The following is a 19,891-nucleotide window of genomic DNA, read 5'->3' as shown; positions in this document are numbered from 1 at the left end:
CATGGGATAACTAGCCAGTGTTACTCAACACAAAAGCTTGACCCTTCAGTTAGCCTGTGCAGCTGTTGGGCTTTTGTAAATAATGAAAATTGGTCCCAGGTCCCCATGGTTACCTTGTGGATCCATAGGGGCCTGGAGGCCCTGCGTTGTAAATCAGACCTATTTGTTCAGCTGATAGAGATAGGACAGCAGGGTGAAGAAACTGCAACTAGAGCCTACTTGTATTGAGAAACTTCAGCCATCACTCAGTCATACAGAGCTGCTGTTTATTATGTTTATTCGTAATTTGATTATGCTCAGTGGACAGCACATCTCCAGGAACCTCCTGGAGCCTGGGGATCTAAGCTATGGTCACAGACCATGCAGGAGGCTTCACGGGGGTTGGGAGGCTGAGGGCTTTCCCTGGGCCCATCTGCTGATAGGGAAGGAGGAGAGGCTGCGAGCATCACCATTTCTTAAGTTAGGGCTTTCTCCTTTCTGTACTTCTCCATGCCCTGCAAGAAAGGAAAGCAGCAGTCAGTTGGGTGACAGAGCCGTCCTCTTACCATATACCGAAAGAATTCCATAGAGTGGTTCTACCAAACACGGCAGGAGATAGGCAGTTTTGAGTACGTTCAATTATTCATTCATATATATACTGAACATTCACCAGAGACCGGGCACTGGGGGCCTGAAGGTATAAAAAGACATGTTCCCTACAGCAAGAATATGGTCAAGTAGAGTTTAGGGTATATCTTAAGCATATAATACTGACTGTCACAAGAGGTACTGGTCAGGAGACGGAGCAGTCACTTTCAAATGGAGGAAAGACTTCATCAAAGATAATGAAGAATTGGTGGAAATGAGAGCAGTGGGAAATAATCTTTCAACTGGGAGGAATAATGGGTCACTGGGAGTGGGTAAGAGAGAGAGTAACTCAAGAGATAGTGAATATTGGGGATAGGTATGTGGTTGGGAATGTGGAAGATAAGGCTGGAAGAACAGGTGTGACCAGATCATCACAAGCCTTAAATGCCAGACTAAAGAGTCAGGAGGGTCCTTGTTTATAACAGTAATGCAGCCAGTCAGCACATACTAGGGCACAGGAAGTCAGCACAAGAAAGCTGAATGGAACTGGCACAGGGGAGGGGTTTGTGAGCAGTGTATGAACCAGGCGGCAGTGCCTGTGTACAGGCTGTGCTGGTGCAGAGCTTGGTAACCAGAGCTCACTGATGAGGGCCTGCAGTTTCTAAATTTCAATGTGGAGCTGGTGAAATGAAGTTGTTTGTGGTGGGTGTGTAAGGCATATTAAATTGTCAAGAAAATTTGTGGGTTGAGAAAATTGAGTGTACATGAAAGGGCAAATAGAAAAGGCTGGCTGGGATCCAACCTGGTTGGAAGAGACGCCAGTGAATTTATAAGTCAATAAGATAGTTTCCTTCATCCAGCATAGGGAGAAGGTGACATAAAAACATTAGTCACCAAGACAGTCAATGCATTAAAAGACTGTGCTTCTGCTTCGAATGTCCAGATTCTGCTACCAAGCCAAACTGCATCACAGTTGCATCAAAAGCAAGTCTTACCTATTAGTCGTCATCATCATCATCCTCTGGAACAAAAATATCATGCTCCTCAAGTAGAGCAGCAAAGTTCTTGCTAATTAGCGTCCCGACATAGAGAAAGGGGATCACAATGGAGAACACACGGAGAAGGCCGAAGGACATCTGCAGAGGGTCAAAGTGGTGGCTGTGAGCGCCAGAGCCCACTCTAGTAGGACCACAGAAGGCCTGGCCCTCTCGGGGGCATTCCCTCCTGTGGACCTGAGATCCATCATAAGCAACTTGATTTTAAAGTCCTTGGAAAAGTTCAGATCAAGAAAAAAAATTACAAGAAGAGATAAAGTGATTTTATGGCCATCAAACTGTACACTGGAAAGAGAAGCACAAGGCACTCACAGACATCTAAAAGTTAGGGCACAACCTATTAATTACTTGCAGATACTCATAAACAGGTGAGAAAGTACTACAAGCTGGACTAGCGAATAGAGTTCAGCTCTCCTTGAATAAACTACTAAATACATGAAAATAGATTACAAAAAAATGAACATGTACAGTGAAGGGATATTCTACAGTTCTTTAACTGGTTCCCTGATGCCTGAGAAATCTGATTTCACTACATTAAATTTTAGAAATATGTTTTGAAAATTGAGCATGTCTTTATATTAAAAGACTAGCTATTTAAATGGACTGGCGGAGTTTCAGTAAAATTTCAACATTTCCTCTCATATCTTCCTACGGAGTTTCAAAAAAAAGTTGTTTTTTTTTTTTCCTCTTCAGTTGTGCCTCTTTAAAGGCATCTCTTCCCCAACGTGACCGTGCTTCCTGCTGTGAAACAGCCCTGAACTCACCTTGTGTGACCTTGCGTCGGCCAGACTAGCTTTAAAAGAATGTTTTGTAACTCTCACACAGCGCTGGAGTCAAAAAGCAAACTTACTTGGTATAAGGGACTGTTCCTGTTTTACTGAGAAAACTCCAAGGGTACTGAGGGCGTGTGATAACACTCAGTGGTGGGAAAAAATAGGATCTGGTGGGAGTTGTACCAGCAGGAAATCTGAATTCCGGAACCTAAGTCAGCTGCTAGCTTTGGACACTGGCTTCACTAGTCTGGCCCCTGATTCTTCATTAGTAAAAACACTGATAGTAATAATTCTCTGCACACCCAATCACATGAAATTAAATACTAGGTCAAAACTCGCAAAAAGATAAGGTCTGTCCCACTTACCCTTTATTTACAAAGTCATTCCACAATTCGTTTTTCCTCCCATCAACTCTATGGTAGAGGTTACATGACTTGTCTATACTGGACGCATAAAGCGGAGTCTTGTGGCTCCGGAGAGCCAGGGCACCGCACTCCTCACGATGAGCTAGTGCAAAGTGCCGTCTTTCTCCGCTCTTGCCCCCCATCTTCTTCTGTCTCCACGAACCCTGCTCAACTCCCGGATCTAACCCGACCATTTCCTCCCATTTGTCAAAATTAGCAGCGCATTAGCGCAAAACTTTGTCCTTGATCCGTCTTCCGGTCTAAGGCGGTCGTTCGACTGGCCTTTGCTCCTATCAATCAGCGTGAGCCCGCACACACTCCCCACAATGACTGTCCTCGGCCCCTTTGCCCCGCCTCCAGGCAGACACTCACTTTCACCGGTTTGGGCAAAATGGCGCCGCTGCGAGTAACGATGACTGACCTCGATGGTACCAGACTCCGAAATAAGCCGCCCCGTCCGGTGGAGACATCGCCACCTTTCCCCAGGCTCAGCCCGCTCCGGAAAGCCCCAGATCCGACGGGTGCCAGCGCCAGCCAGCGACCCGCTCCGGACGCCATCTCCCAGCTGCCCCCCTCGTCCGGGCACCTGCACCCCACCTCCCGGCCCCCCTGCCGCCCTCGGGAAGAACGGCGGCCGAAGCCTCGCGAGGCTTTAGGGATCAGACGAGAGGTCCAGCTCACAGACTTGCGCAATGCGCCTAGTGCCTGTTGCGGCCCGACATGGTGACGTCAGGAGGATGACGCCAAGGGCCCGGTACACCCCTCATTCCGGGCCTGGTGGGCGGGGCCACCTGAGTGGAGTTGTCCTTGTGAAGCCTTCAGATTTCTGTCATTGTTGCCGCACCCAGGACCGCCTGGGCGTGGCAGAGCAGGGGGCTGTTGAAATGAGAAACCACTTTAATTGAACTTCAAACTATTGTATTTTTTTTAACAATTTAAAAATCCAAATTTGTTACTCGTGCTACTTGAATGATTTTGGAATTTTATTTCATGCCAAGGTATATGTTATGTATAGCTAAATGGAAAATATATCTGAAAAGGGGGGAAATGGGGGCTTTCACACAAACTGTCCAGGTGATTGCGAAAGTAAACGAGCCAAAATAAGTAATAAAAAAACATAATGTTTTAATCGTATAAAAAGCACTGTAACAATAAGCAAGATAACAAAAAGCCCGTAGTGTCTGTGTATAAAACAAGATGCATCGGAGCTGTGGCGCTCCCATACAAGGCTGGGAAGGTGGCCCCTCATCTTGGGAAACAGGCCTGGCTTCCTAGGAACTGGTTCAGGACCCTGGATGGCATGTCAGCCTCCTGGACTTAAGAGGCTCTGAGCCGAAGCCTCTAGCTCAGGCTGTCCAAGGCCCCAATAAGGGAGAGAGGCTAAGGGGGAGATTGTGTATATTGGAGGAGGGGGATGACTGGACCAGGCTCTGCATCTTCCATCCAGCCACTGCCACTACACCCCTAGGCTATCAGGCTGATCTGGCCTCTGGCTCTGTCCAACCAGCCACTTTTCCTCTCAGAACAATCGATAAAGCAAATGCTTGGCGCCATGCTGGTGAGAGAGTAGGAACAAGAGGATCTTGGCAGGTACACACTGGGTGCCGAACAAGACTGTGCACGAGTTCCTAGGGGGTTTCAGGATCAGGAGCATCTCTCTGGGAGTCCAGCCAAGAGAGAGGAGTTTATCACAGCGTGCCAGGAAGCCTGTGCCCAAGCTCCTAGATGCCCAGGACTGAAAACCAAAGGAAGAAACTGGCTTTCCCAGGGAGCCTCACTGCCTCCCCACTTCAGCTTCCCACTTGGCAGCTGAGGACAGAGTACAGGAAGGATTTCTGCTGACATATAAAAGCTACTGGCCCTCCTGGGGCAACGACCAAGCACTGTCTGTTGACAGGGCAGCCAGGGAAAGAAGATGGGGCCCTAACACTTTCAGAGCAGGATAAATCCCTCTTGACTGGCTAAGTGCCCTCTCCCTCCAAAGGGTCCTGTCCAAATTGCAGAGTGGGGGTCCCATGCCCAATCTTCTCATCACTCAGAGTGAGCCGGGCCCCAGAAACCCCATAACACAGTAAATCCACTTTTTCTGACAATATCAGTCCCTCAAGCCAACACTGCAGCCAACTTCTGGTATTTATACAAGATTCCCCATGTTGGAAATTGTGTCTGTAGAATCGTGTGTAGGTGAAAGGCAGAGCGGCCTGTGGTCATGTAATATTCCCCACTTCCTCCATTTCATTAATATCCCCTAAGAGAGGGGCAGTCAGGAGACCTAGGTCTGTGGCTGCTGAGCAAGCCACCTCTCCTCTCTGGCCCTCAGGAAATAAAGGGGTTGAAAGTTAATGATTCCTCAGTCCCCTCTAGGCGTGAGGGTGGATCTGTAACCTGAAGCAAGCCTAAAAAGCAGGAGGGGGAGAACTCACATCCAACAGCAACTTCAGAAACCAGTAAACATTAAACTCTTGAAAAAGCACTGGCACTGGTGTCCTGACCAGCAGGACAAGGGCTGAACCCGAAGGGCCCAGGCTCAGGGCCTATCCCGTTCCTCACATTCTGGCTGGCTCCCCTGGGCACTCTGCAGCCACGCCCGCCTCAGCTCCATAATCTCCTGGCCATACCAGTCATGTAGAGTAGAGAAGCAGGAGGTCTCAGGGAACACGGGGCTCTGCCCCCTGCCTAGGAGGAGGCTGGCAGGGCCCTGAAACTCCCATTCGGCCAAGCCCCGCCCTACTGGCCTGCTGCCCCCTTCTTCCACCAAGGCCATAGGGCTGCAATCTCTGGAGAGGGAGTGACCGTTCTCCAGGCCAGGAGACCAGTGGTCAGGAGCCTGGGGCTTACAGCGGCTGGGAATGGCCTTCCAGGATGAGTGGCGATGCAGGTCCAGGCTGTGGCGGGCATCACGCAACTGGCTCTCCAGCTCACGCACCACCAGGCGCATGTAGCCAAAGCTTGCCCTGGACAGTGCCTTCACCCAGGCCTCCTGGGCCGCTGGCCCATCTGCCGCGAGCAGGTGTGGGCGCACTCCAGGGGCATCAAAGCGGATGGCAAAGGCAAACTCTTCAGGCACGGGAGCCTCGGCCAACTCCACTGTGCAGCCCTCCAGCACCACTAGGCTCAGGGGGGCCCGGCCCTCTCGACTGTCAAAGGAGAACAGCAGGTTGCCTTTAAGGACAAACCAGCACCTTCGGCCAGTGCCACTGGGGGTGGGTGGAGTCCCTGCGCCCCCCCAAGTGCGCAGGAAGCCTGCGTGGTCTGCTGGGGAGTCGCTCAGGGCGTAGTGGGCCACACTCCTCTCGTTCAGCTTCATGGCTCGCATAAGAACTGTGAGGTGAGAGAGGTGGACACAGATCAGAGGGAGGCAGCCCTTGTGCCCCTGTGGGAAAAAGAGCACTGGCTCTGGAAAGACCTGGGCCCCAGGCCTGTGGGCTCTTCTCACTTGCTGTGCCCTGAGGCTCTCAGTGTCTTCATCTGTGAAATGGGCTAGTCTCCCCTGCCTTTTCTCTCAAAGGGCTATTGTGAGGATCATGCAAAAAACTGGACATCAGAGGACTCAGAGAAAAGGATAATGTGATTGTATCAGACCAGGAAGTATGGCAGGGCTTTGACACAGCTGTTTAAAACCCAAAGGAAAAGGCATCAGCTGAGCTGAAGTGGACCCCAAACTCATAAAAACCATTGTGCTTAAACCATCCCCTAATCTGAGGGCCCCTTAGCTCCAACCCTGAAGCCAAACATCCAGGGTTTCTGTGACCCCTGTGCACCCCTGCTGGCCTCTCATTTGTTAATGGCACAGCTGTCCTTTAGTAGCCTTCAGGGCCAGATAGGGCTGGAGTGGGGCAGGCCTGCCTCATTCCTCCATCAGTGTGGGTTCGGACAGGGACCTGCTCAGTAAATAAGAGCGAAGTACAAACACAGGGCATGGCTGAGTAGGATCAACCTCAACCACTGAACGCTGGTGCCCCCCAGGTCACAAGTGGCATCTCATCCAACTGTCCTCCTGACTCGCAGAAAACTGAGGTCAGGACAGTGAAGGTGAACTGCCCACGGTCACATGGCCAGTGAGAAGCGGAGCTTGGTCTCCTGATTCCCTCCCACCCTTTGGGGGCAAGTCTTAGCAGTGACCCACTTACCAGCAGAGCTCACTGGGCAGGGGCAGGGGCCTCTCTTGTCTGGCCACACAGCTCAGCCCGTTGACCACGTGGTTTCCGGGGCACCTGCAAAAGAATTCTCAAACCCAGTCAACCCATCCTAAGGGATGAAAACTCCTACTCAGGCTTTGGGGACAAATGAAACCACCGCCTCCTCCAGGAAGCTTTCCCTGACCACCCCCCCATTACGGGACCACCCAGGCCCCGCGCTTATGAGCAACTTAAGGAGCTGAGTCCCATTGTCCCGATCATCACTCTTCAGACCTCACTGCCCTGCCCTCTAATGCTAGGTCAGCGTTAAAGTCCCTCATAGCTTGCTTCTTGCTTTTCCCTTCTAGCACTTGTCACAGTTTATTTGTGGTCTTTAAGCTAATCTGAGAGGCCTGTCCTGATCATTATATCTAAGGTGGTCCTGAACACGAAGGTGGTCTGATCTAAGGTGACCCAACCAGCACATCCCTCACTTCTGTTTTCATCCCGCAATGATCTCCTTTGTGTTTACACCGCTGTCCCCAGCCCCAGAATGTCTCCCAGTGTAACCCCCAATATCCAGCCCCTTGCAGGGCTTGGGAAAGCCCTCTGAAACTATTTGTTAAAATAACTGTGACTACAACAGTGGACAAAATAAAGTCCCTCCCTCCTGGAGCCTACATTTCAGCGAGGGAGACACGCTGTAAAAAAAAGACAAAAATAAATAATAATTAGTGAATTTTAAAATTAATTAAATAATAAATAACGTAAGGACCGGTCTTGACAAGGGCTATGGAGAGAAGCAAGCAGGGTCCTGAGATGGGGAGGGGCCATTCTCCGATGGTGGTCGAGGAGAAGGAGGGGGAGAACACAGATGTTTCCTCGAGGAGTGGCCTCACCTCTGGGGCGCGGAGAGGGGTTCCGGAGCCCACCGAACTGTCTCCGCACCCCCTCACGGGGACAGGCGTCTTCTCCCACCCACCTCCCCGCTCCGGGGATGCGAGGCCCAGACTTCAACCCCGGCGGGAAGCCGGTGCACCGCGTTTTTCTGAATTCTTTTGTTAGAGGAGCGGCGGGCTGGGGCGTGGGACTCGCTGGCCGGTGGCCACCGCCGTGAGCCCCTAACCCGCTGTCTCCCTGAAAGAGGGTCGCCTCACCGGGAACTCCCCGGCGAGCGCCGCAGACTCCGGGTGCGGCGGCCGCCTCGGTTTCCCCATCGCGCACGGAGCTGTCCCGCCACGTCCCCGCGGGCCACGCCCTCCCGGAGGCCGCCGCCTCCCGAGCCCGCCGGGCCCGCTCTCACCTCCGCGCCCCCGAAGCCCAGGAGGGCGACCCGCGGGGTGGGCTGCGGCCGCGGCCAGGGGCGATTCCGGCTCGGGACCCCTCGCCTCCGCCCGGGCCGCTAACTTGGCCACGGGAGCCGAAAGACCCCGCTTGGGCGGCTCGAGTTACCGCCCCCGCCCCTCCCCGCCCACTACTCACTAGGCCTCGCGATCCGCGAAGCCGCCCCGCGATCCATGCCCGAGGGAAACTGAGGCCCGGCAGGCCGTGACCCGCCTGAGCCACAGTGCTGGTCAGTGGCGAGAGGCCTCGAACGCAGAGTCCCACCTCAGGCCGTCCGGGGGCCTCGGACCCAGTCCACCTCCCAGAGAACTCGGAGACCTTCCCTTCCCCCCTCCAGTCCCCCTCTCCCCGTCCGGCCCACTTCTCCCGCAGAGCCAAGTCTGGGACGGCCTCGGCCCAGACGCCTCCTCTGGGCGGGCTCCTATCCAGCCCGCGAGGCCCGGCCCAGCTTCCCAGCCACCCAACCCGGCCCCTGGAGTCTCCCGGACCTCTGCTTCTGGGGATTATCCATTTCTGCTTCCCCCACTCCCGCCGGCCTGAAACGCAACTTCAGCGCCCAGACTCCGCCTGGAGTCAGTCGACAGCTAGGCCTGCAGTGAAGGTTGCAGGAGTGCACAACCAAACGCAGGAGGCTAGGGTTTCCCAGAAGCCCTGGAAGCCGGTGAGCTCAGAACATCTGCCCATGAATTTGCTGGTCCCCACGTCAGAGTTCTGCCCTTGCAGTTCCTGCAGCCTAGAATGCTCTTCCTTCTCAAGCCTACCCCTCGGCTCTAACTCCTCAGGGCTCCTTCACATCATTTAGGTCTCAGCTCAAATGTCCCCTCCCTGGCCATGAGAAAGTAGCCTACCTGCAGGTCTCTGTCACATCCCTGGGTTGTATTTTCATTATAGCACTAACCACTTATAAGAAAAGCTTCCCTACACTCATGCTTTTATTTCCTGTTTATTATGTCTCCCCCATTAGCTTTTATTCAGTTAATAATAGAAACCATGGGCTTCCCTGGTGGCGCAGTGGTTAAGAATCCACCTGCCAATGCAGGGGACACGGGTTTGAGCCCTGGTCCGGGAAGATCCCACATGCCGCAGAGCAACTAAGCCAGTGTGCCACAACTACTGAGCCCGCGAGCCACAACTACTGAAGCCTGTGCGCCTAGAGCCCGTGCTCTGTAACAAGAGAAGCCACCGCAATGAGAAGCCCGTGCACCGCAATGAAGAGTAGCCCCCGCTCGACACAACTAGAGAAAGCCCGCTCACAGCAAGGAAGACCCAAGGCAGCCGAAAAATAAAATAAATAAATAAATAAAATTTAAAAAAAGTAATAGCAACCATAATAAATGTGTTAGAAGGCAATAAATTTTGTGGAAAATATAGAGCAGGGGCAAGGAGACTGGGAGTTGGGGCAGTAGGGCGGTTGCAATTTTCAAAAGAATGGTCAGGGTAGGGCTCACTGAGAAGGTGACATCTGGGAAATACTTGAGGGAAATGAGGGAGCCAGTCGTGCCAAAATCTGGAGGAAGAGTATTCCAGGCAGATGGAACAGCTAGTGCAACGGCCCAGAGGCCTGTTGTGTTTGAGGAACTGCAAGGAGCGGGGGGCAGGGAGGAGCACCTGGAGGTGGCGTCAGAATGTGTGGCCTGGGGCTCTGTAAACCTGTAGGGCTGTTACTCCAGGCTGAAATGAACACGGTCTTGAGCTACGTTTGAAAGCAGCGGTCCCCAACCTTTTTGTCACCAGGGACCGGTTTCGTGGAAGACAATTTATCCACGGAAGTGGGGAGCGGGGGCGGTGGGGGGCTGGTCAGGCGGTGATGCGAGCGATGGCGAGCGGGGAGCGGCAGATGAAGCCTCACATGCTTGCCCGCCGCTCACCTCCTGCTGTGCGTCCTGGTTCCTAACAGCCCGTAGACCTCCGCGGCCCGAGGGTGGAGGACCCCTGTTTTAAAGGATTTCTCTGGCTGCTAAGGAGAGAATAAATGTGGGTGGAAGCAGACCGGTGAGGAGGCTGCTGGAGTAATACAGGCAAGATGTGATGGGGGCTGGGAGAGTAGAGAGAGGTGGCCAGATTCAGGATGGGCTTTGAAGGTAGAGAGCGCAAGGTTTGCAGAGAGGTTGGCTGCAGGGAGTAAGGGAAAGAGGAGGCAAGGAGGACTGCAACGTTTTGGCCTGAGCACCTGGAAGGAGAGTTGCCATTACCTGAGACATGGAAGCGGCAGGTGTCTGGGGCCAGTTATGTCTGAGATGCCCAGTGATCATCCAAGTGAAGGTGCTAAGAATAAAGTGCTTGGTTCCGAGCGGTTGCTCAATAAGTATTTGATGAATGAAAGAGGAAGGAATATGCAAAGTGCCTGGATAAGAATAATGGGTGGTCCAAGTGTCAGGTAGGGAAGGAGAGTCTCCTGGCTTTGAAAGAACTGTGTCCTCCACCTGGTTTGCTTTCTCCCACCCATCCTCCTCGTGGTGCCTATTCATCTGCCACTACTGGCTTTTTTTTTTTTTTTGCGGTATCCGGGCCTCTCACTGTTGTGGCCTCTCCCGTTGCGGAGCACAGGCTCCGGCGGCGCAGGCTCAGTGGCCATGGCTCACGGGCTCAGCCGCTCTGCGGCATGTGGGATCTTCCCGAACCGGGGCACGAACCCGTGTCCCCTGCATCGGCAGGCGGACTCTCAACCACTGCGCCACCAGGGAAGCCCGCCACTACTGTTTTTGAGCGGCTTACTACGGGCCCTGCTTCAGGGCATTCTCCCATTTTTCTTAAAAAGGCCCTCAGCAGGTATTCACGCCACAGCTATTTATTGAGCATCATCTACAGTGCACTATCCTTGCCTTCAGGGAACCCAACAGAGGTGAAAGGACTAGCTTCACGTGAAGCCGCGGTTGGCTCGTGCCTGCCTCGGGGGCGCGCAGAGCCGGAGCTCGAAGGAGGTGGGGCTTTGGGAGGTTCCGAGGGCTTACTGGGCCGGTAGAGGGCGGGGCAGGACGTTGCTAGGGGGATTCTGTTAGGTCCTCCGGGGAAGATTAGCCGCAGTGAGGCCCCGCCCTTCTGATACGCCGGAAGCGAATCAGGTGACTGCGGTGGTGGCTGGTTCCGGAGACCGAAGCAGGGGGCAGTTCCGCGGGAGTTGGAAGGGGTGAGTGTCAAATGTGGACGACTCTGGTTGGGGTCCCCGTGCTGGGCCGCTGGGCCTGCGGTCTTTGGGGACGGGGGGGCGGCAACCCAGACCTGTAGGGAATACGGAGCCTGGTTCCGGCCCGCCGCTTCCGTTCTTCCTGGGCGTCCTCGATCCTGTCGCTGCCTCTTCTCTGACCCCAGTCTGGCAGAGGGCCGCCCTTGGGCGCTCGGGGTTCCCAGCAGTGCAGAAGGGGTGCGGTCTAACGTCCAAGATACCTTGTTTAGTATTTCCTCAGGAAGAACCCAGGATCGGGGAAGTGATGGCTGGGGCGGGGGGAGCTGTGAGAGGGCTTGGGGACCCAGAGTGGGATCCACACCCAAGGTTAAGGGCGGCAGGGCTAGCCAGGCAGTAGTGACCCCAGTGCTTTTCTAACGTTTCTTAGCTTCCAGAGCCCAACATATAGAGCTGGTCAAAGCAGAGCAGATCTGGTCAGGTCCTGAGACGCTGAGTCCAGAGCGATGTTGCTGAAGACAGGTACCTGCACGGACGGGGGTGGCTTTGGGAGGGTAGGTGACCAGTTGGGGGTGGGAGCTACCTGGAGGAAGTTCCAGTCCTGTGGTGTCTGGGCCTCCTTCCCTGATGTGGGTATGTGGGGAGACATGTTCCTCTCTTATTCTTGGAAGTGGGCCAGTAAAGGAGGAGGTGCTCCCCACCTAGGAATCAGTTCCCCTCCAAAGAGGCCTCTTCCTTGCTCACCCCCTCTACCCCAAAGCACAGAGGCCCTATCTGATTAACATCAACATGTAATGAGAACAGCCCTGTAAAGTCAGTACAGTGATTCCATCTTGCAGATAAAGAAACTGAGGCCCTAGAGGGAAAGTGAGCTGGCTGGGTGCAGGTCCAACCGGCTGGCCTCTTAAGCCCTTCTGAAGCCTCTTGGGTGTCTGTGGAGAACAAAGAGCCGTGGATGGGACTCAGGAGACCTGGAGTCTGGCTACAGTGTGCTGTCAAGTTCTGTGTGAATGGAGTGGGGGGAGCTGGTCAGGGTGTAGAAAGGATATGACCTCAGGTGTTAGTTTCTGATAATTCCAGCACTGCTGTGGTAACAGCAAAGTGGGAATCCGGGCCTCAAACACATTGCCCCACCCCAGGCACCGTCCGCCCACCCACAGCACTCCTGGAGCCAGGAGTTGCAGGAAGAGCCCATTCCACCTTAAGCGCGAGAGTCTAGTTCCCCTAATGTGCAGGCCAGCAGCCTCTGCAGGGCTGGGCAGCATGTGGATGGGGTGGGGTGAGGGCTGGAGCTATAGGAGCCACCCACAGTTATCCTTCCAACCCCCTGCAGTGCTCTTGCTGGCCTTGGTGGCCCAGGTGCTGGTTCTGGAGAACGGGCTCATGCTGAAGCCACCCATGGGCTGGCTGGCCTGGGAACGCTTCCGCTGCAACACTGACTGTAATGCGGACCCAAAGAACTGCATCAGGTGAGTAAGGTCTGCACCACCCAACAGGCTTGCCTAGGGCCCTCACAGAGTGGGATCAGCGAGTGGGGGTCAGCTAGGAAAGAGGGCAGGGTTAGAGCCCCCCATCCCAGAGAGAAAGCAACCAGAGGTGACTTTTGAGACCTCTGACACTCAGCTTCATGACCAGCTTGGGGCCTCTGTGGTGACCTCAGGCCTGTGGGGCAGGGACCCTGTGGTGGACGCAGCCCCTGAGATAATGGAAAGGAGGTAACAGTTAAGGGCCAGGCCAGACCCCGCGTGCTTCCCACTGGCCCGGTCCTGCTTCTTGGCTTGGGGGCCATGTCACTCCTCTGGCTCCACCGTGCTCACGGCTCATGACATAATCCTTGGTACCCCTCACACTTGTTACCTGGCTTAGTCTTCGGCTGACAGCAAGGCCATGGAACTTGTAGGCTGGATTCACACTCAGAGCATCTAAGAAGTTTGAAAAGCTCTGAGGAAGGGGTGGTGGGGTTAAGGTTAGGACCGTGCTGGGCCACTGAGCAGCCCTGTCCCCTACCCCTCGCCAGTGAGCGGCTCTTCATGGAGATGGCTGACCGGCTGGCACAGGATGGATGGCGGGACCTGGGCTACGAATACCTTAACATCGATGACTGCTGGATTGGTGGACGTGATGCCAAAGGCAACCTGGTGCCTGATCCCAAGCGCTTCCCCAACGGCATGGCCTTCCTGGCTGACTACGTGAGCCCCACCCCAGCCCTGCCCCTTGGCCTGTGGGCCAGACCGGTCTTTCCACCCCATCCTACTTAGCGCTCATTTCTATAATCCCTGCTTGAGAACTCACAGTCTGGTGGAGGAAATAGATACATGGACAGGTAGTTTTGACCCACTGTAGTGGGTGAGAGCAAGGAAGGACATCTTATTCAGCCTGGGATTTCAGGAAGGTTCTCCGGAGGAAGCAGTTCTTGAGCTGATACCGGAGAGATGGCATTCAAGGCAGAGGGAATGGCAGAAGCAAATGCCTAGAGGCCAGAAACAGCCCATGCAAGGTGTGTGTGTTGGAGGTAGGGGAAGTATCATGGTTGGCAGAGGCCAGGCCAGCAAGCTGAGACCCTTTCCTTTGGGCTTTAGGAAGTCATTGAAGGTTTTTAATTATTTATTTATTTATTATATATTTTTAAATTAATTAATTTATTTTTGGCTGCATTGGGTCTTTGTTGCTGTGCGCAGGCTTTCTCTAGTTGCGGTGAGCGGGGGCTACTCTTTGTTGGGTGCGCAGGCTTCTCATTGTGGTGGCTTCTCTTGTTGCAGAGCATGGGCTCTAGGCTCGTGAGCTTCAGTAGTTGTGGCATGCGGGCTCAGTAGTTGTGGCACATGGGCTTAGTTGCTCCGTGGCATGTGGGATCTTCCCGGACCAGGGCTCGAACCCGTGTCCCCTGCATTGGCAGGCAGATTCTTAACCACTGTATCACCAGGGAAATCCCATCATTGAAGGTTTTAATGGGGCCTGGTCAGATGTGCCTGGGAGGCGGCTCCTTGAGGTCCTGCCTGAGCCCAGTGTGTTCTCAACCCCCCCATAGGCTCATTCCCTGGGCCTGAAGCTGGGCATCTACGAGGACATGGGCAACTTCACCTGCATGGGTTACCCAGGCACCACACTAGACAAGGTGGTCCAGGATGCTCAAACCTTCGCCAAGTGGAAAGTGGACATGCTGAAGCTGGATGGCTGCTTCTCAACCCCCGAGGAACGGGCCGAGGGTGGGTCCCACAGCTGGCTGGGGGCCATTAGGTAGACAGGGAGGGGTGGCCATGGAAGGCCCCGCAGTGCCCATCTGCCTGTATGGCCCCTAGGGGGTAGCGTCTCCCAATTCCCCTCACCCAGGGCCTAGGGGGATCTTGGCTCCCAGGCTCCCTAAAGATGGGTTGGTCCCATGCCCTACCTGGGAAGTGTTTGCAGCTCTGGGTACAGGGGAAGCACCTCCTTGAACCGTAGTTTCCTCCCATTTGGTGGGAGGTTTGGGCTGAGGCCCCAGATTTCACCTTGTGTCTCTTCATCCTAAAACGTGAGGGGTGGACTTCTCCAGGGTACCCCAAGATGGCTGCTGCCCTGAATGCCACAGGTCGCCCCATCGCCTTCTCCTGCAGTTGGCCAGCCTACGAAGGGGGCCTCCCCCCAGAGGTAAGCCATTCTGTGCACCCGCCTGGCAATGCTCCTCACACCCAGGCCTCCTTGCCTTCTGTGCAGTCAGGGCTCCTCTCATCATAGTTGCTCACGTGCTGATTTGCAGCTCTAGGAAAGGGTCATAAGCACCTGAGGGGGCCTGAGCCAGCCCAGGGTCTTAGAGGAGACACTTGTCAGGTGGGCTGAAGGGATGGGTATCCAAGGCATGGGAACCATATGTCATGTGCTGACACAGCACCCAACAAGCAGTCAGAATCCTGGGTTTTGCCGAGTGGGCTAGGAGATCCAGAAGTCTGGTGAGGCCAGGCAGGTGGGGCCTGGCCTCTGAAAGGCCTTGTGGACATCTCACCAGGGACCCTTCAGCATGTAGGGTGCTAGAAAGGGTGAAATCAGACTTGCAGACCGGAGGGAGAACCCTGGCAGAGGGTGGGACTCACTGAGAGAACACGGGGGTGGGTGTGTGGTAGGGAAGGTTATGGGTACACCAGCCTGGGTCCATACCCTGGGCTTGGCCCCAGCTGGCGGGAGCGGGAGGGGTCGGCTTCTGGCACCAGCGCGCATGGAGAAGAGGCTGGGCAGCCCCAGAGCAGGGCCACTCCCTCCGAGGCCTTCCTCATCCTGAACACGCTCAAGGTCTGTTCTCTTCCCCCTTCCCTACCCTCTATGTCTCCTGCTGAGGCTCCCCAGCCCCTGTGCAGGGCTCCAGGCAGCAGAGTGTGACTCTGGTGTTGAACTCTGCCTTCCCCCCAAATCCAGGTGAACTACACTCTGCTGGCGGACATCTGCAACCTCTGGCGCAACTATGCCGACATCCAGGACTCCTGGAGGAGCGTGCTCTCCATCCTAGACTGGTTTGTGACCCACCAGGATATTCTGCAGCCGGTGGCAGGCCCTGGGCACTGGAACGACCCAGACATGGTACCAGCATGGAGGGGGATGGCCCAAGGCCCACTGCCCTATGCTGTCTTCCTGGACGCTCATTGCCAGGTTCTAGATCAGCATATCAGAAACGTGTCCTTGAACCAGCCATGCTGGACTTGCCTTGGGGGCTTACAGTTCTGTTCCCAGGGCCCCACCCCACCTCTTGGATCAGAATGTTCAGAGAGGGCCTGGGAATGCCCATTGTTAAGTCTTCCCAGGCGGTTCTGATGTGTCTTGAAACTTGAGAACTTGATCTGTAGTGACTCTTGTGTAAGACATTATTCCTCCGTAGGGCGAAGGTCACAGATAGTCCGCACTCTCTTGCCACCCCTCCCTAGACTCTTTGCCAGGTCTGCCTCTGACCCCTCTCTCAATGCTCTGTAGTGTTACCCTCCACAGGCAGAACTGGCCTCTCATACCTACCTCACTCATAGCCCTGATCACTTAAATGTCTTTGCAATTTATCTTACAGTTTTATAGCTATCTCTTCATTTAGTCAACGAGTATTTACTGTCAGTTATGATTATAATAATTATAAATACTAGGCCAGATGGAGAGGTGCCTGGAGAAACAGAAACTGACCTGCTTTAGAGTTCCAGCTCCAGCTCTGCCACTTACCTTGGGCACATGACTTAATTTTTTCTGTGACTCAGCTTTGTCAATTGGAAAATGGAAATAATAGTAGCTGCTATATATATATAGGGTTGTTTTGAGGGTTAAAAGGATGACCCTTTATTTTTATTTTTTTTAAGGTCAGCACATGGCTGATGTTGCAAACAGGACTCAGCTCCCTGGGGTTGGGGGGAGCTGACCTTCATTGACCTACTCGGCACCAGGCCCAGGGCCAAGTCCTTTTTTAAAAATTATTTTATTTTATTTTTTGGCCATGCCACATGGCATGCGGGATCTTAGTTCCCCAACCAGGGATCAAACCCATTCCCCCTGCAGTGGGAGTGAGGAGTCCTAACTGCTGGACCACCAGGGAAGTCCCCAGAAGGATGACCCTTTAAATGCTTGGCATGGTTTGGCACATATACAGTGCTTAGTTAAATTGGTGTCACTAAGTACACAGCAGTGTTGAGTTAGCAGTAATCGTTTGTGTCCTGTTGGTGTATTGGTTGCCCCGGGGACAGGAGTGCCCGTTGGTGTAGTCAGCTGTCGTTAGGGCAGGTGGATGGCTAGTGGCAGGAGCAGAGACTCTGTCCAGGTCTGGTTTACTACCATCCTGGCTGTATTTCTTGACTTGCATATTCCAGTTTATAAACGCTTTTGGCAACAGGATCCTTTGGATCCTCTGAACAACCTGTGACATGGTCAGAGCATATTATCACCCCCATATTCTTGATGGAAGAAAAAACCTGAAGCTCTGAGAAGTGACTTGACCCACCCCAAGGCCACGCTGCTGGGGAATGGTGTTTGCAGAAGCAGGGCCCACACCTGGCCATCCTCCCCCATCTCTGTCTTCTCTTGCTAGAAGTTTAGGGTTGGTCCCCACGCCCACCGCCCTGAAGAGGGCAGAGCTGAGCAATCCTCTTTTCTGCCCCCAGTTGCTCATTGGGAACTTTGGCCTCAGCTTCGAGCAAGCCCGGGCCCAGATGGCCCTGTGGACGGTGCTGGCGGCCCCCCTCTTCATGTCCACGGACCTGCGTACCATCTCCGCCCAGAACATGGACATTCTGCAGAATCCACTCATGATCAAAATCAACCAGGATCCCTTAGGCATCCAAGGACGCAGGATTCTCAAGGTACTGGGGGTGTGGGAGCAAGGAAGGGAGGCTGAGAGACTGGGCTCCCTTGGAAACAAGTCTGCAGGCCAGAGGTTCAGGGGTCGGGACTGGGCCTCTGAAATCCGCTCAATCCCTCCTAGTTGCATTCAGTCGAAGTCTCTACTGGGATCGACTGTCCCTCACTTACCTGGGTAAGAGCAGGGCCAGAGCAGGACAGCTCGTGGGATTTGGGGAAAGGAGACATCACCACAAGTGCACACGGAATCAGTGTGGCCCCTTGGTTTGGAACTACAAGACTTCTGCCCAAGTCTGTGATGGCTGGCAGAGAATTAGGGCTTGCCCTCAGAGTTTAGGAGTTGTTTGAGCCATGGAGTACAACTACTACTAGTACTAGTGTATACTAGTTGTTGAGCACCTACTGTGTGCTAGACATTCTAGATACATTTTCTCAGAAGGTCGATGCTCCTTCCGTTTTACAAATGAGGAAACTTAGACTTGAAGAGTCTCAGTAACTTTATACCAAGGCCACACAATTGGTAAGTGGTACAACAGGACTAGATGCCAATAGTGTCACATCAAAGCTTGTGCTCGTTGCCCAGATCCTTGCCTCTCTAGTAAAAGGAAATCTACACCAATATAGAAGGCACCTGCTGAACTGGTGATGCCGAGAGGTGATAACTAATCCTGCCAGGGGGGCTTATGGTGGAGCCAGGCCCAGGGGCCTTCTGGAGGCTGTGGCTTCATCCTCCTGGCTGCTCAGGGCAGAGCTCATCGTTCTAACTGGACGGTGCCCTCCAGTCCAGTGCCAGGGGCTGTCCATGTCTGTCTCTCCTGTTATCCTGTAAGCTCTCTGAGGCAGGACCGCATGCAGCATTTATCTGTGTCCTGGCGTGGGGCCTGGCACAGAGTAAGTGTCGGGGAGTGTCTGCTGAGTCGGAAGGAAGAAAGGAAGGTGGAGTTAGACGAGTTGGGTGCTGAAGGGCTGTGGTTTCCCCTCCAAGCTTCTGCCTGACCCGGAACTGTGGGCTGGCGAGACCCAGAGCTCAAGGGCGGGTTGGGAAGGGAGCTTCAGGGCCTGCTGAGCAGGGACCCCAGCCAGTAGCCATCTTCTGTGCCCAGGAGAAATCCCACATTGAAGTGTATGTGCGGCCCCTGGCCAATGAGGCCAGCGCCATAGTCTTCTTCAGCCGCAGGACAGATATGCCGTATCACTACCAGACCTCCCTCGCCCGGCTGAACTTCACCAGCTCCAAGGTGTATGAGGTGAGTGCCCTGCTACCTGCAGCGCTTTGGGTTTCCCTGAGGGTGTTGCTGGGTCCTCACTCACACAGGGGCCCCTTCACTCACACACCGTCCCCTAAGCTGTGGGCCTTGGGTCCTCTGGCTGGTGCTGTGCTCTGCACTGGTGTTTTCAAGCTACACAAACGAACTACTGTGTGTAAATGAGTCCCGTCAGCCCCCGAGGCCGCATGTTTCCCCTCTTCCGTCTTGTTGGCACATTTCTCAGGTTCTTGGTGGCTGGGCCGTCACCACTGCCAGTACTTGGGCATCTGTTGGCTTTGCCAGAGGGGAAGTGATGGGGACTCAGGCTCCCACTTCTGTAGGGCATACTGGAGGCTCAACACAGGCCAAAGTCCAGGCTCTTACATCCCCTGGAGTGTGGGGGGGGTTGTCCTGTGCAGCCATTCTTAGGGTGGCATAGTGCTGTCCTCCCCACTGCAGGCCCAGAACGTCTACACGGGTGACATCATCAGTGGCCTCCGGGATAAAACCAACTTCACATTGATCATCAACCCTTCCGGGGTGGTGATGTGGTACCTGTATCCTATCAGGAAGCTGGGGACGCCCCAGCAGTGAGGAGCTGGGACGTGTGACAGGCTGTGGCAGCACCACTGAGCCCAGACCACGGAGGTTCCACGTGCTGAGGGCCAGTAGGTGGGGTCTTCTGCTACCCATCAGACCCAAAGTGCAATCTCAGGGCCAGGTTCTACGCGCTGCACAAGTGTGAACTCTCTTGGGAACTTGCCTTGGGGAGACTTCCTGTGGCCCTTCTGGCCTCTACCTCATCTGTTCAGCCCCACGGACGTTGCTGAACAACTCGGCCAGCCTCCTCAGCCCCCATAGGCAGAGGCACCGATACGTGTCAGGATTCTAGCCTCTGACCTTCTTTTTACTGACTCTGAAATCAGGATTGGAATTTTCTTAAAATTAGGAGTGGAGCTCTGACCTCT

General features: G+C 54.2%; 3 protein-coding genes across 3 annotated transcripts; 1 reads left to right on the top strand and 2 right to left on the bottom strand.

Annotated features, from left to right (window-relative positions):
- Positions 1–252: 252 nt before the first annotated feature.
- On the bottom strand, positions 253–3,388 carry SMDT1 (single-pass membrane protein with aspartate rich tail 1). The gene is made up of 3 exons (XM_079715421.1): positions 3,172–3,388; positions 1,563–1,703; positions 253–494 (listed from the first exon to the last, which is right to left on the bottom strand). The coding sequence occupies exons 1-2, from the start codon at positions 3,355–3,357 to the stop codon at positions 1,566–1,568; spliced, it is 324 nt and encodes a 107-aa protein (XP_079571547.1). The 5' UTR covers positions 3,358–3,388; the 3' UTR covers positions 253–494; positions 1,563–1,565.
- A 1,938-nt stretch (positions 3,389–5,326) lies between these two features.
- Positions 5,327–6,980, bottom strand: PHETA2 (PH domain containing endocytic trafficking adaptor 2; the record flags this gene model as incomplete). The annotated part of the gene is made up of 2 exons (XM_079714151.1): positions 6,930–6,980; positions 5,327–6,120 (listed from the first exon to the last, which is right to left on the bottom strand). Exon 2 carries the CDS (start codon positions 6,113–6,115, stop codon positions 5,327–5,329), a length of 789 nt encoding a protein of 262 aa, XP_079570277.1. The 5' UTR covers positions 6,116–6,120; positions 6,930–6,980.
- Positions 6,981–10,077: 3,097 nt separating this feature from the next.
- NAGA (alpha-N-acetylgalactosaminidase) lies at positions 10,078–19,517 on the top strand (the record flags this gene model as incomplete). The annotated part of the gene is made up of 9 exons (XM_079714911.1): positions 10,078–10,137; positions 12,694–12,851; positions 13,400–13,571; positions 14,411–14,588; positions 14,915–15,009; positions 15,769–15,930; positions 17,481–17,678; positions 18,780–18,923; positions 19,383–19,517. 9 exons carry the CDS (start codon positions 10,078–10,080, stop codon positions 19,515–19,517), a joined length of 1,302 nt encoding a protein of 433 aa, XP_079571037.1.
- Between the last annotated feature and the right edge of the window lie 374 nt (positions 19,518–19,891).

Source organism: Hyperoodon ampullatus, assembly GCF_949752795.1.
Source record: "Hyperoodon ampullatus genome assembly, chromosome: 11".
Classification (NCBI taxonomy): Eukaryota; Metazoa; Chordata; class Mammalia; order Artiodactyla; family Ziphiidae; genus Hyperoodon; species Hyperoodon ampullatus.
Note: the sequence above shows the minus strand (reverse complement) of the source record. Positions and strands in the feature narration are given on the sequence as shown.

Bases quoted from the DNA above. Each gene is read 5' to 3' on its own strand.
- SMDT1 (XM_079715421.1), bottom strand. From the start codon at position 3,357: ATGGCGTCCGGAGCGGGTCGCTGGCTGGCGCTGGCACCCGTCGGATCT. The intron at 1,704-3,171 runs GTGAGTGTCTGC...GACCCTCTGCAG, and splicing joins TTTTGCCCAAACCGGTGAAA to ATGTCCTTCGGCCTTCTCCG.